Source organism: Octopus bimaculoides, chromosome 10 (assembly GCF_046866305.1).
Source record: "Octopus bimaculoides isolate indiv1 chromosome 10, ASM4686630v1, whole genome shotgun sequence".
Lineage (NCBI taxonomy): Eukaryota > Metazoa > Mollusca > Cephalopoda > Octopoda > Octopodidae > Octopus > Octopus bimaculoides.
Window position 1 is genome coordinate 36,531,356 of NC_142937.1, and position 17,135 is coordinate 36,548,490.

The following is a 17,135-nucleotide window of genomic DNA, read 5'->3' on the forward strand; positions in this document are numbered from 1 at the left end:
AAGGTTAAAATTAATCTTGTCGTCCTTAAGCTCCCAAATTCTGCGAGATAATGAGGTGTTGTTAGCCTTATGTCTGAGTCTAAACGAAGATCCGTGGTTATAAAACCTAGATTTCCAGGATGAAGAGCATCCAAGGTATGTGAGGGTGTTAGTTTCCGTGATAATTTCGCAAGAGTATATTACGTTTTTAGCTAAGCAGTTTCCGCGTAAGGGACATGTTGAAGGTGTTACACAATTGCAACCGATTTTATACTTGTTAGGTCGTCTTATGTCTACATTTGTGGGGTAACTGCTTATAGTATTATTATCTATGTCAGTACCCGGGTGTTTAGGTTTTACTTTTACATTGTTGTTATAATTATTGCTGCTACCTCTATTTGGGTTGTTCGAAGTTACATCACCTCGATTCTTTCTGCTGTTAACATTGGTATTATACATATTATTTCTATTAGTAATATTATTAGAATCATGGCTGGTGTAATTATTATCTTGATTATTATTAGGATTATTATTAGAGGTTGAGTTGGGTATTCTATTATTAGTGGTAGTGTCATTGTTTAATGCGGAAAGATTATAACGTGTGCTGCTATTTTGTGTTGGGTGTAGGTTTAGTGATTCATCTATTGTCGTGCTATTTGTTATTTCGGTATGGTAACGTGGGCTAATATTGTCGCCGTCATTACAATTATTATTATTATTACTATTAGGCATGTTATAATTCATGGGAATGTTATTTCTTATACTGTCAGTGGAGGTTCTGGGATTATCGGTGTTATGATGATGATTATTAATTATTCTTAATCTAGCTTTTTTTATTTTGGTTTTGTTATGTTTAGATATAATACATTTCATATTAGGGAGGGTTGAATATGAGATTCTAATAGTTTTAGTTGAAAAGATCCTGCTATATTTGTGAGTGGGTGGAAAGTTCTTTGATATAATTGAGAATATCCTCTTACATAATCTACCTGTGACCGCTATATTGTATGGTATGTTATACCATATGTAGTTGCGTAATTTATTTTTACTTTGCTTAGAAATTATTCTATTTCTATTATTATTCCTATCGTTAGGGTTTTCTTTGCGTGAACTAATATCTGTATGATTATTCTTTTTATGCTTTTCGATCTTGTGCCTATTAGTATTCGTACTGGTTATATCTGTTCTTTTGTTTATGTTCAACTTATTTTCTATAGCACCATCCAGGGGGTTAATTCTATATTTCCTAATTCGATTACATGGTGGGTTTATGTTCATGGTTGGTGCTTTAGGCGGATTATAATTACACTTATTAACATATGATATTCTCTGGGAGTACCCAGCGTTATAGAGGGCTTGATTGTAATGATGGGCATGTTCCTTGAAAATGTTTTCATTCGAGGATAGTTTAGTTAGCCTGTCCGAAACAGCCTGGACGGTTGTGTTAATTATAGAGGGGGGTGATTGGAAAGCGTGTTAATGTAACTAGTGGTTTCTTCTGGTTTCCTGTACGGGTGGTGGAGTCCTTCATCTAAGTCTAGTGTAGCATCTAGAAAATTAACAATCTTAGAGTTAGTCATAAATTCAAGTTTTAAGTTAAAGGATTTAAAAAAGCATCTAATCTTTTTCCTAACTCTTTCAAGGGTGCTCTTGTTATTGGTAGGGTAAATAAAAAGAGCATCGTCTCTGTATAGACCCCCTTGGAGGTCTGGTACCTCCGAGAATAGCCTCTTCAGTAGAAAGGCTCCGACTAAGTCAGTTACCTGAGCTGAGTCGCTCGAGCCCATAGCCACATTGAAGCTATCAGGGGTGTCTGACCTGGTCCAAAGTTTACCCTCGAATTCAACTATAGTTTTCCTAGCTAAGAGTATGATATCTATTTTTTCTTTATCTATAAGGGAGTGGTTGCGAGCATAAATCAGGGACTTATTTAATAGGATAGGGGAAATACTTGCATAGTAATTAGATATATCGAATTGTATAAAAGAAAAGTCTCTCTTACGCTGAATAGAGTTGAACCATTTCAAAACGTCCTCAGTATTGATCCATATGCTAAGTGGGATGTGAGGTTTAATTCGTGGAATTACTCCGTCTAGGATAGTCTTACTTAGCCTGCCTATGTCTGACTTAGTAGGGCATATAAGCCTCAATTGTAAGTTCTCTGGGAATCCTGTCTTATGGTCCTTAATGGTAATCCATGGTTCCTGGGGGATGAGAGGCTCCGTCCTTTCTAGTAAATTTAGCTTGGTCATAATTTCCTTGATTCTGCTGTTGATTTCTATTAGGTTATCTGATGAAGTAACATTATATTTTTTATGGAGCTCCTTAACTATTAGCGATTTATATGTATTGTAGTCTAATTTATACCAGTTACCTGTTTTGTCTGCTGGTATGATTAAATTATCTTCATTTTTTTATAGATTTTAAAAATTGTTTTAGTTCATCCAGGTGGTTGTTACTAACAGTTCTGTGTTTTTTTAGTTTGCTTTTTTCTATAAATTCGAGGATATCCTTTTCGAAGCTTTCTAGTTCGGAGTTTGGTGGTGGGTTTCTTCTACTTTTAAATATTTTCCTGTTTATGATATCATATACCCATATAATTATAAGCTCACAGATTAATACAGTCTCAAACTTCACATACGCATATATGCATATATGTACATATATACATACTTACGGAAATAAAAGATAACGCCTATACAAATGTACACATTAACCTGAAGCATAGAAACATCGCCAAGTAATCAAGGTAAGTGAAGAGTATTAAGGTTACCGATTACATTGTTGAACGTAGCAACAAACATGATATTATGCATAATAATAGCCCTTTTTCTCTTTGTTTTTCTTGTTATGATTGATTATCGATTGTATTTTACATATGTCTCAGGTTATGTAGATACGAATACGCTATGCCATAAAGAGAATATTTCTCTTTTACTAAGCAAGCATGCGCTTGTATGTATTGTCCGTATTTTTGTAAGTTTTGTTTCCCCGGATTTTTAAATTCAGATTTAAACTTTATATATATACAAATGTCGTTAATGTGAGCAATATTTTACATCATAAAGATATTTGGGAGAATTATTTTCATAAGGATGCAAGAATGTATAATGTATTTTAAATCTCATATATTTTACAGATCCAATAGAGGTAGAATCAACAAAAAGTACTCCATCTAGTGAGAGATAAATATCAATTTAATACACAACTGAAAGAGCTGATAATAATTTCATGCTTCTATGACACTTGAACAGGCATATTTATAAAATACGCCATGTGCTTTGTCATACATAAAAAGCATGAAACTATTAGTAGCTCTTTCACTTGTTCATTATACTTATATACATCATTTGCTGTGCATGCTACTAAGATGGAAGCAACGTGTAGGCAACTGACTGGATTTATACTAAGGGCCTTCAAGACAAGAGACTATGTTGACCCTACGAAGGACCTTTGTTTGGAGTCGCCTTCTGTCAGCTTTGGTCATCACATAGTGCCAAACTTGGAATGGAGCTTGAAGTGGTCCAACGTCACTACACTAAATAGTTTGAAACAATGCATCAGAAAAGCAACAGAGAGAGGCTGAAAGGACTACAACTTTATTCCCTGAAGTGAAGGCCCGAGAGATATATAATAATCTACATATGGAAAGCTCTAGAAGGGCTATACACATACCTGCACACACACACACACACACACACACACACACACACACACACACACACACACACACACACGCATATATATATATATACATACATATATACATATGTATATATATATATGAGTAAAAATAAATACAAAACAAAAGGGTTTTGTATGATCGTGTATAGAGGAATATATTATTTTATTTAAAAGAGTTCCAACTCTGTCTGTTTTTTTATGTTTTTTATTTATATTCTTGTAAAATTTATGTGGGATATAGAATATGGAATATATAATATATAATATAAAAAAAGATGGATGGTACAATGAAATGAAGTATTGAATGTTTTATTGAATATATGGAATATGTCTAATTGTATATATGAAATATTGAGTGTTCAATATAAAGAATTAAATATATAAATATATAAAGGCGAATACGTATTTTCTATACCTTGTGGTATTTCATCATGGCCGGTATGACATACTGTAACAGACTGCAATAGACTGGCTGGTTTTCTGTCTTTTATACCTATTCCTTTGGACAGCAGCCGTATGTGTTTGGCTATTTTTAGAGTTGATGCCAAGTTTATTTTTAGAAATGATGACATTTGATAGATCTTTTGTGTTTTGGTTATAGGGATAAGATTTTTGAAACCCAGTAGGCGTTTGGCTATTTTTAGAAATGATGATATTTGAGAGATTTTTTGTGTTTTAGTTATAGGGATAAGATTTTTAAACCCCAAGTAGGATAAATTTAATCATTGTTTGTTAAGAGTAGGTTTGAATTTCTTAATAAAGTCCTTTTCTTTGCATTTTCTCTCAATTTCATTCCGGTTGTAAAGTTTATGGAATGGAAATATAATAAAAGTTTGATGACCACATGTTGCCAGATGGTTACTCAGTGGTATTTGGCGGACTTCTGGGTTTTTAATCTGTTGTCGATGCACCCGTGAGCGTTCCGATAGTGCATTACCTGTCTGGCCAACGTACAGTTCTTCACAATTAGGGCATTTGATGCAGTAGATTAGATTTCTACTTTTGCAGTTCATGTTCGCATTGGTGAATATTTTCCCTGTTTTTGTGTTCATATATGGGCCGGTATGAATTGATCGGCATGTACCGCATCGGCTATCATTGCATTTGGATACAGTGAATGCTTGATTTTTATTGCTGAGGTCAAACCTTGCCTTTGTTAATAGCTTTTTCAAGTTTTTAGGTTGTCTCTTACTGAGAGTTATATTTTGATCTGTAATGATATTTCTCAATTCCTTACTTTGTGCAAGGATCGGTAAGTTCGCTTTGGCGATATTAAAGATGTTCTTGTGGCATGGATTTTGTGTCACTACAAATGGAATGATCTTTTCCTGTTTGTCTCTTCTTTGTGGTGTCCTCGGTTGTTGTATAGGTATTTTTGAAGCCCGTTGAATACCATTTTCTATGAGTAGTGATGGGTACTTTTGCTTTAGCAGAAATTCTTTCAGTTCCATCAGGCGCTGATTTCTGGTCTCTATATCCTCTACAATAGTACGTATACTCCTGGCTAAGCAGTATGGAATGTTGCGTTTTGTATGGGGTGGATGGCACGATTTAAAGTTCAAGTATTGGTGTGTGTCTGTGGGTTTGTAATATATATCTGTGGTAATGGCGGTGTCCCTTTTAACTACGATTATATCTAGAAATGGTATTTTGATATTGCTCATCTCCTTTGTAAATTGGATGGATGGGTGTAGGTTGTTGAGGAGGGTGCTGAATTCTTCCACAGTGCTTTGAGGTTTGCTCCAAATTATAAAGCCATCGTCCAGGTATCTCTTCCATGCTTTTTCTATAAACTTCCTAAATTCGGTGTTATATCTCTCTTCTATTTCCTGGTAGAGTTTTTGTTCCAAGTAACCCATCACAGAGTTCGCATAAACTGGAACAAACCTCGTTCCCATAGCCGTGCCTTTAATTTGGATATAGTTCTTTCCATTGAAGAAGAAAGTATTATTTTCCAGGATAAGTCTCACTGATTCTAGTATAAATGTCACCGTGAATCTGTTGGGAATTGCTTCCCTGTGTTTGTCTACCCAGTATTCCACCGCCTTTATTCCTAAATCATGTGGGATATTTGTGTATAGGCTTACTACATCAAAGCTCAGTAGGATTGAATTTGTTTCAGTGGTTTTGGGAAGATGGGATAAAAAGTCGATGTCATCCCGAATGAAGCTGGGTATGTATGTACATAGTGGCTTTAAAAGAATGTCGATGAAATTGCTTAGACGGTGAGTAGGGCATACTGGGCCAGCTATAATTGGTCTAAGTTTTAAATCTTTTGGATGTAGCACTTTTATGTATTCACTTCCTTGTTCTTTTACTGCCTGTTGAATATCTTCTGACTTATGTATTTTGGGTAAGCCGTAAAAGTTATTGGGTTTTGGTTCGAAGTTGGTGATATAGTCTCTTTCGTTGTCAGTGAGTGAGTTGTAGTGTTTAGAAACTAGGTGGTTGATCTTCTTCATGATGTGGTGGTCTATGTTCGAGGGTATTTCACAATAGAAGGTTGTATCCTTTAGTTGTTCCTCAACTAAAACCTTGTAGTATTCCACATAGGTGTAAATTTCAGGCCTTTTAAAAGAAGTTGGGCTTCATCATTGTCAAGATCTCTTCTGGAAAGATTAACTATCTTAGGATCTATATGTCCGGTTGTTTTGGGTATGTTTCCTCCTGGGATTTTTCTTTCTCCGGTGTTAGTTGTACTGACATTAAAAAATGAATTTTTTTCTATTTATGGTTTCTATTTTTGTTAATGTTGACTTGAAGTTTGTGTCTTCGTTGTGTTATATATATATATATATATATATATATATGTGTGTGTGTGTGTGTGTGTGTGTGTGTGTGTGTGTGTGTGTGGTTGAAATTTACAGAAAAACAAAAGACGAAGACATGTGTATAAACAACAAGCAGGTGTATTAGTTCCTCGCACGGGAAGGTGAGAAACTCTTTTACGTTTCGAGCCTACGCCCTTCTACAGAAAGTATCACGAAGAAATAAACAGAGAGAGAATAAAAAACTTTTGGAGTTAGCGGTCAATCATGTATGTATATATATATATATATATATATATGTGTGTGTGTGTGTGTGTGTGTGTGTGTGTGTCTGTGTGTGTGTGTGTGAGTGTGTGTGTGTGTGTGTGTGTGTGTGTGTGTGTGTGTGTGTGTGTGTGTGTGTGTGTCTGTGTATATATGTATATATATGATTATAAAGAAAAAGATTTTCTCTAATGCAATGACTTCACTTTGAAGTGTTGAAGATATTGAAACTTGCAGCGTTAGAATAATTTAGAAGAATCAATGTTAGGCAAATCAAGTTCACATCTACATTTACTCAGCCTTAGACGCAACATGCATGTATTTATTTAGAATTATAATTAATACATAAAGCATATTAAAAATATACCGTTATATAAAGATGTATAGAATAATCAATGCCTTAAAAATATGCATATAATGCTATATATATATATATATATATATATATATATATATATATATACATATATAGGTCGAGTTACAGATTATAAAACGAAATCACAAAAACAGTTAAGAGTCTGTAAGATAAAATTTTGGTTGTTAATGATCCAGTTAATAAACCTACGGCCGTTTCTGGGGGTCCGGTTGTCCAGTCATATAAAAGATATTTACATCCATTATTGGACATTACCTCCTTCATCAGGGAAAAGTAAATTTCTAAAAAGACTTACACGTTCTTCCTTTTTTCTCATGGGAATTACCTACTGAGTATTTTATTGATCTATTTGCAAAAGAGCAAGGAGTCGAAGTGCTTCTCAGTGGTTGTTGGAAGAGATACAATGCTTGAAATCAAACTTTCCACAGCATCATAGACACCGCTCTATCTTTTACAAATCATGAGTAAAATTGTCTTTACATTAGGATCTATAATACTTAGGATCTATAATTCATTAAAAGCTAACAATCAACTGGTTCCTAATTTCATCGACCTCGAAATAATTAATGGCATAGTTGGCTTCGGTGGAATTTGAAGTCAGAATATTAAGACGGATGATGATGATGATGATGATGATGATGATGATGATGATGATGATGATGATGATGATTAGTGGCTGAGGAACTCAGGACTTAAAGCAGAGATTGAAGGTTTCATATTGACGGCACAAGATCAAAGCTTGCTCACAAAAACTACCAGGCTCAGTTCAAATTCTTCATTGTCCTCATTATCAATATTGTGCTTTATTCACTAAGTAGCCATGAAGAAAACTGTTACATCTGATGGGAGTTAAAGGAAATTTACCATAAAATGCACCGCCGGAAGGAACCAGCCTTGACATTTTACATTGAGAAATTCGCTATCTGCCGGGATATTATATCCCTCCTCCTATTATATGTGTGTATGTGTAAAAGGTCTAAAGGTTCTCTAAATTGTGATGATGAATTTCACAAAGAAACGATTATATATCAAGTGAGACAAAGAGTGAGAGAGAGGAGGAGAGAGACAGACAGAAGCCTATATATGCCTCTAACATAAAGTTAAGATCGATAAAATGGAGACAATATTGATAGGACAAAACACTGTTTAACAGTGTCTCTGTCGCTCAAATCAATTGGAAACCATACACTATTCTTCAACTGAAAGTATCTCACATGAATTTTATCGATATATGTAGACTAAGGTGGGCAATAAGCGCTGATATATTTTCTGAAAATTCTCTTTAAAATGCAAATATATGTAGCCAAACCCTGCTTTAGATATCCAAATTTTTCTTGATTGTGGTAAGTTCAACTAAAAATATGAAAGAGTGCATGATTTGTTTCATCCATATAAAAGAAAGCAGATCTCATGCCAAGAATTACAGACGCCTCAGTATATACCTTTAGGATATATTTAAGGTCACAATGAATAATCAATTGAGAATATAATGTGCGTGATACACAGCACGATCTCCATTAAACAGAAACTTACCGAAGCTCCTCTATTGAAGCAGATTACACTGCATTGCGATTGCAGCTGCACGAGCAGAAAAATTTGATGTGATATAATTCAATTTTTGCCGTATTTTCGGCAATGTCCGGTAATGTCTCGATATATATGGTTTACAAAATCTGGGGAAAATAAAATATTATCATAATGAGTTGTAGCTTCGCATACTTTCATTTCGCCTTCTTACAAAATATTTTACACTACTCTCATACACGTACCAGCACATACATCTATACACAAACGCGGAAGGTAAACCATAAACAAACGCACACGACAAATGCGCATGGCAACATACATGCAAATGCATACATAAATGAACACGCATACATAAACATATACACACATCCACCCATCCTCAAATACACATATATATTTATATTTGTATATATACATACGTATGTATGTGTATGTGTGTGTATGTATGCATGTATGTATGTATATATTTGTGTGTGTATGCATGTAGGCATTTACGTGTGTATGTATGCCTGTATGTATGTATGAAGGTATGTATATATGAAGGCACATATGTGTGCCTGTGTATGTTTGTATTTACATTATTTCGGTTGCATGTATACAAAACTATTGAGTTTTCAGGTCCAGAATTATTGGTTTTAATGAGAAATTGATAAACTGTAGCATGTTTCCAAAGATTAGGTTATGTCCATGTAGATAGATAGAGACATAGATAGCGGGGTTGAAGAGATTGTAAAAGAGTCGAACCAGTTATGTAGGTACATCGTTTCATTGTAATGGAAAAGTCTTTGTTAGAGCCAAGGACTTGAAATGTTGAATGGACAGAGATGGGAAGAAAGAAATATCTGCGAAGATATATTATCTTTTGCAGTTAAAAGATGAACCGTAATAGGCGCTCACTAAGGAGATTTTCTCTGAATAAATATTGTTTAAAAAATTTCTATCATTCAGAAATAGAAGATATAGGGAACCCAACAATTTTGTGGCAATAATTTTGGTTTTAAGGGTCAAAATTTATTGACTACAGTTTGGTAGGCAGGAGTGTTTGTAGATGGCCATGCAAGGGTGCAGCCTTCCTGCAGCACATGTTGAATTTGTAAGAGCTTTTGTGTCGGGAAAGAGCTGTTCTGCTTTTAGGAGCTAGGTGATCATCTCCAAGTGTCCTAGGTTGAAATACAGCGGAGCAGTTATGGCAGAATTATTTGAGGCATCTGGGATATTAAATTTCAGTTGTGTGTGATATGATGTAGAAATTAACTAAGAGGATTGTTTCTGTTACCCATCTGGTAGGTTAGGGGTGAAAGACAAAATCTATGAAGTATATTTAGCATGGAGCTAGTGGAGTCCCGACCTAATAATCGGCTTGCTTCATATGGACCTTTTGCATATCTGTTAATCCACTAGTTGTCAAAACGGAACACAGCAAGAAGATGGAACTGAGTGATATAGACAAGTATAGCGAAGGGTTATGTTTCTGTATTGATAAGGTCGTTGCCAAATGAAGCATTGTGAGTATTAAACTCACCGAGCGCACTAAATTCGGGGAGAGAAAAGGAAGATACATGTCGTTGGTTCCGGAAGTAAGACATTCAAAGGGAATTGTTGGTGCTGCAGAAGTTCTGGGAACAGAAGGGAAATGAGATTAATTTGGAGAAATAGGTGATGGTAACTGTGAGAGAAAATTACTGTTGGTGATATTCAGATGTTAGGTAGGAATGTAGGAATGACAGAATGCTACAATCTATATATGTGGTTAATGCGAATACAGGTAACTGTTGAGAACATAGAGCATACTGTTGGTAGTAAAATGTGCGCAGTACTGATTATACGAAACCTGTTAAAATAGAAGAAACACTTCTATGGCTCATAGAAATGAACCATGTGGAAAAAAATAGAGACAAAATCAAAAATATAATAGACGTTCTGTACATATTCACACATATAACAGTATATATATATATATATATATATATATATATATATATGTTTATGTTTATATGTTTAAATGTATATACGCAAACATACAGACTTCTAACCTGTTCCAATAAAAACAACAATATGTTTGCAGGAACCCTCTCAAACTTTCATACTATAAAAAAAATAAAGGCAATAGACATTATTAGCTGCTTCCGGAAATGCTACAAATGTTATGTATTGAAATACATAACATTTTAGAGAATAATTCACAAGTTTTTCGAGTTATTTTTATGCATTTGTTTGCGATGTTTCACTTCATGAATTGAAGGCAATAAAGTCAATAATAAACAAACACACAATGAGACAAATATTGCAGGACTTCAAACAGGATATTGTAGACAATGGTACTGGGAGAAAGAACATGAGATATATGGAAGTGACTTAGAGATTTAATGCCCGGAAAGTACACTACAAAATACGTAGATTTTTTATTCATTGTTTGAGATTGCAGTATATGTATATACATACATACGCACATAAATACACACACATATACACGTTGTTTATATGTACACATATACATAAATATACATGTGTGTGTGCGCGTGCGATAGATAGATTGACACAAAACATAAGCGTATAACATTTATATAATTAAAAATTATTATTAGAAAGAATGGTGCACCCTTAGTATAATTAATTAATTGGTACCAAGAACACAGTATTTTGTTTCGCAACCATAGTATATTACCCAGTATATTAAATGTTTACAAGTCAATACTGTGTCTTATGTTTTGCATTAGCAGTGCAATACTCTCTCTTTGAAGTGATAAGATTGTCTATAGCATTCATATACGAATACCAGCATTCATATATGAATACGTCGATGCATACAATACGAGTGAAGCTAGAAAAATAATCGATGGCTGTATATGCTTATTTTAAGTGTTATTGCCCTTTCATTAGCCCCACATCCAACCCATCAACTATTCTCGAACGCATTGCTTAAATACTAAGTTTAGCGGTGAAGCACTATTTGATAGACCAATGTGCATATTAAACATATCCTGGCAGTTAGTACTTCACTATTAATTACTAACAATGACACAGTATTTCTTTTTCCAAGCATAGTATAGTACCAAATATATTGAAGTCCATTACATCGAACTCAGTGTTTAATTGGCACTTACTTCATCGACCCCGAAAGGATGAAAGGCAAAGTCGACCTCAGCAGAATTTGATCGCAGAATGTCAAGATGGATGAAATACCACTAAGCATTATGCCCAGCGAGCTAGCAATTCTTTTGCAAGGCTTAGAAAAACTGAAGGACCGCTGCAATAAGTGTGTAAATCTGAAAGGAGAATATGGCGAATAAAACAAAAATTTACTGACCCTCTTATATTTTCTGTTACCCAAATCCAAACATTTTTAGCACCCCCTATTATACACATTAATGCGAGAGAATTCCACTGTTCTCATCGGTCAATTTTTCTCACATGGATCGAGATGGTAATAAAAACAAATACCAAAGGCGCTGCATGGGACGCTAATCAAAACCACGTGGTTGAAAAGTGAGCCTACTTAACCAACATTTTACATGTAGAGTAACATTAGTAAATAGAAAAGCATTTGACGTTTACAATGATGAGAATTGTTTGGTCATATTGAATAGTTCAGATGTAAGCTTGCTTAGAGTTATATAATGTTTTCCTTTTTATCAAAATGTGTGAAAGCAGAAGATATGGATGTGTCAATGGCGCTTTACAGGTCTTATATGACAAGCTGAAGGGAAGAGTTAAGGTAGTCAAATCATTGGTGAGATCTCAACTCGGAACACAAAGAAACGGACAAAACGCTGCAAGGTAACATTTTCTAGGTTCTCAAATTTCTGCCCACTTACTTCTGTTGATTGCATTGTGACTTAAATAATGATTCCGAAAAGACGAATTGAAATTTTTGATTTGCTTAGGCAGTATCGAACACCATGCACAAAGAACCTGAATACTACTACAAAGTTTCTATCCGAAAGTCTAAAAATGCTACTTGTTACACACCTTGTGTATCAAAACATCCATTAATAACTCGATTTTGACAAACAGAACAAAGCTTACTTCTACATTCAGAACCATCTCTTATTAACGGTATGCGAACTTAAGTAAAATTTTACTTTTTTATGATTCGTGGCTATTTCTAACTACATCAATGGAGTTGCAGCACAATATCCATACATATCATTCTATTTTAAGCAATGATATATACTTCCACATGATTCGTTACTTTTATCAATGGTGTTGAGAAAATTATCTAAACATAGAATTAGTGCTTGTATTTTTCCACATTCTTTGGTACATTTTAAAATTTGTTTATGTATTATAGCTGAATTAAAACGACTTTCAGTATCCTCTTCTCATTCATCATATTTCGTATCGAAAATTAGCTTTTAAATTAGGATTTTAGCTATCACGTATAAATTATATGAAACATTTATATATGAATAATTTTTATACCTTTTCAACGACCGTTTCTTCTATATCATTTAATGTTCATGTTAACAATATCATGATAACTGTCCTCCTCCTACTCCTCTTCCTTTTCTTCTTCTTCTTCCTCCTCCACCTCCTCCTGCTCATCATCATCATTATCATTGTTATATTATTGTAATTAATATTATTATTATTATTATTATTATTATTATTATTATTATTATTATTGTTATTATTATTATTATTATTATTATTATTATTATTATTCAGTTTTTTATAGCTACTTTCACTGAAATATGCGAAAGTGACGCTACAACTTTGCATGCATTATGAATGTATTTTGTCATTTTGCTTGACATCAAAGAACCTTTTCTGCATTCGACAACAAAATGGCATCCAAGAATCAAACAAACAAATGAACAAGGAAATTAACACGCAACTGAAATAGAGTATTTTCATTTCCTTTCTTTAAAGAATGAAAAATAGAATTCACTCTGCATTATACAAACACCCACTCATATATATGAATATACATGTATGTATGCATGTATGCATGTATGTATGTATTTATGTATGTATCTATCTATCTATCTATATATCTATCTATCTATCTATCTATCTATCGTTTTAGTTATCTATCAATCATTTTGCCTATCTCTTACTCATTTTCTGTATTTATATATGTTTATATATATATATATATATATATATATATATATATATATATATATATATATACATATATATATATATATGAATGTATATGTATATATATACATATATGTACGTTTATGTGTATCATACATGCCTATATTTCATCAAAATGTTACTCCCATCTTTTCTTACACCTAGCACACACACACACACACACACACACACACACACACACACATATACATATATATGTATGTATATATATATATACATACATATATATATATGTATACGAACATTAATGGAATGTTTGCCTGAAGAAATATGCATGTCAAATTAATGGAATCCACCAGGGTCCATGGATTTTATAAATATAATTTAGTAATATCCAATGGATGTAGTGATGTATTACCATAAAAATACATGTCATGCCGAAACATATGTAGCAATGCATTAATAAAAATATTAAAACTCCATCAGTGAAATGTTTCTTGTCATTAATAGGTGTGTGTATGTGTGTGACTCTGTGTGTGTATATATATAGAGAGAGACAGGGCAAGATAGGTGGATCGAAGTTTGAAAACGCGCTAATGAAAAGTAAGTAATGACAAGGTGGAACATGAGATGATGTTAGATGAGAATATATAGAATATATTTATATCAACATCATCATCTCGTCATCATATTTTAACATCCATTTTTACACAATCTCATTGGTCAGACTATATTCTTGTTGCCTATTTTGTTGCCACGTCTAACCTCTTTACCAAAAAGGGAAATTTTCTCCTAGTCCTTTAAATACAGACAGCGCAATAGCCAAACACAATTTAATAGAAGAATGCAAAGAAAGTCACCACAAGTAAGGAGGTAATTCTCATTTACAACTCAGGAATGATATCAAGGAAAGGAGACACTCACATGGATATTTGTAAGAATGTATGGGAATAACATTTTAATGAAATATAGGCATCTGGTATGCACAACAATGCTAGGGTAAGAATTCTCAGAGAATAGTCGTCAATTATTCTTAAAAATGAATTCGATTAATGCATGGCCTAGTGTGCAGTTTATGACCAACAGAAAAACATAATAAAGTGAAATTATTGTTAGAATTGAATTTGATCAACGCATGGCCTAGTGTGCATTTTATGACCAGCAGAAAAATATAGCAAAGTGAAATTATTGTTATAATTGAATTTGATCAACGCATGACCTAGTGTGCAGTTTATGGCCAGAAGAAAAATATAGCAAAGTGTAAATTAACATAATAATGCGCGTTGCGGTGCGCACTCATTGTGAATTACAGATAAATTGTAATACCCTCTTCCAATCAGTATATGAAATAAAATCATGTTGCTGGTCGTTTATATTCTGTTAACAATGAGAAAATACAATGTGTCTTCGAAAGAAGATTTCATTTCTTTTTAGTGCAGTTGTATTACATATGCATATGCTGCCTGAGATTATTGATCACTTTTCACTGATGGATTACCATACATGTAAAAAGGTTGTCATATACAAGCAGGGTTTTTTTTCCACTTATGAATAACGCTGTATTGGTCTTTGGGAGCAATGAGATATTGTAAGCAACATAGAAATAGAACCAAAACGGGTGAAAATCAATTTGATTATAACATATCAAGGTGTACTGTTTCAGGTAATTCATCAGATAATCAATTTAGGAAAACAAATCTCAGAATAAGAAGTAGAGAGGTAATTTCTATATATGGTGACTTGTGTTCTTGAGCAAAACACTTCATCCCACTGAGTGTACATATATATATATATATATATATATATATATATATATATATATATATATATATACATATATATATATATATATATGTGTGTGTGTGTGTGTGTGTGTGTGTGTGTGTACATATATATATATATATATATATATACATATATATATATATATATATATATATATATATATATACATACATAACTATACATATATATACATACACGCATATACACACGCAAATTTTATATGGGATTTATAAATCCCATATAAAATTTAGATACTATTCTACTTTTCGTTTCTTCATTCGACTCAACGGTTATTAGCATTGAAATAAGTTTTTAAACATAATCCGTATATAGAAAATACTTTCGTATTATTCCTGTTCGTTAAACTTTGAAGCTTTATGTTCTTTTGGGAAATTATTTGTTGGTGAAGAACAGATATTTGACTGCTCTGAAGTTTATAATTTATAAAATCAATATTTGGAAGATACAAAATGTAAGAGAGTACCTTTGATGCGAGTCTGATGATGTACCACGCTAATATCTAAAACCACCAACATTACGTGAATTTTCACATCGCATTTGTTTGCAAGCTGACGTTGCAAGCAGCGTAAGTACAGAAACAATTGTAACAAATTCTTAAAGATGTGTTAAGGAAATTCTTTGTCTTATTATTTAGATTATATATATATACATACACACATACACACACACACACACATACACACGTACATATATATGTATATTATATGTGCGTGCGTGTGTCATCTGTATAAGTGTAACGTGATAGTGATTATATGTGAAATATATATACATATATATATATATATATATATATATATATATATATATATATAGAAAGAGAAAGAGAGAGAAAGAGAGGGAGAGACAGACAGACAGACAGCGCTAGATAGATAGATAGATAGATAGATAGATAGATAGATAGATAGATAGATAGATATGTATGTATACTCAATAAACCTAGTTTCTTAACGTGTCTCCTGCAAAGAAAATTTGTGAAATATAAAACATGGCTGTAAAACAAAAAAACTGCACGCTTATCCTGAATATTTTGTGGAGACGTTTCTCTTGATCTGGTATATGAGCAGCTAATTCTGTAGACATACAGTTAAACATGACGCGACACATAATCGGTAACGCTAATCTCATACGACGTTTTTACTTTTATTATAAATCCAGCTTATTTAGAATCATTTTTCAAGATGAATAAATTTTAGAACATCAAGGATTTCCTTTGTTTTATTAATATTTTGTTGATTTTATTTTATTTTATTTAGTTTTTTTTTTTGTTCTTTCCGGGTTAGTCTTAACTTTTTCTACAAAGAAGACAATAGTTCCCTTAAGTCTTGAAATATGACAATTTAAGACCGACTAGATTGCCAATAAGAAGATAAAATGCAAATGTGTTGAGAAAGGAATTCATCGTAGGTTTTTCTTCCGGAATTTGATATTTCTATATGTACTAACTCTGGATATGTAATAGTATCTACGTGTCAAACCTTGAGCTTGCATTTCCGAATGAATTACTTTTGTGATGTAGCCGGAAAATAGGTGATTATATGAAGAATATTCTTGTTTCTAACAATTCTAACACGGCTCCAGGTGTATATTAAAGCTAATAACGTTCGTAATTATTGCAGCGTATATTAAAGCTGCCAGATCACTCATTTAATTGTTTGAAGTTCATAAGCAAACGGTAATTTCCATAT

At 33.0% G+C, this 17,135-nt stretch overlaps 1 protein-coding gene across 1 annotated transcript; it reads right to left on the reverse strand.

Annotated features, from left to right (window-relative positions):
- Positions 1-4,363: 4,363 nt before the first annotated feature.
- LOC149133529 (uncharacterized) lies at positions 4,364-5,997 on the reverse strand. Its single transcript, XM_089358268.1, has one exon. It carries the CDS (start codon positions 5,559-5,561, stop codon positions 4,386-4,388), a length of 1,176 nt encoding a protein of 391 aa, XP_089214394.1. The 5' UTR covers positions 5,562-5,997; the 3' UTR covers positions 4,364-4,385.
- Between the last annotated feature and the right edge of the window lie 11,138 nt (positions 5,998-17,135).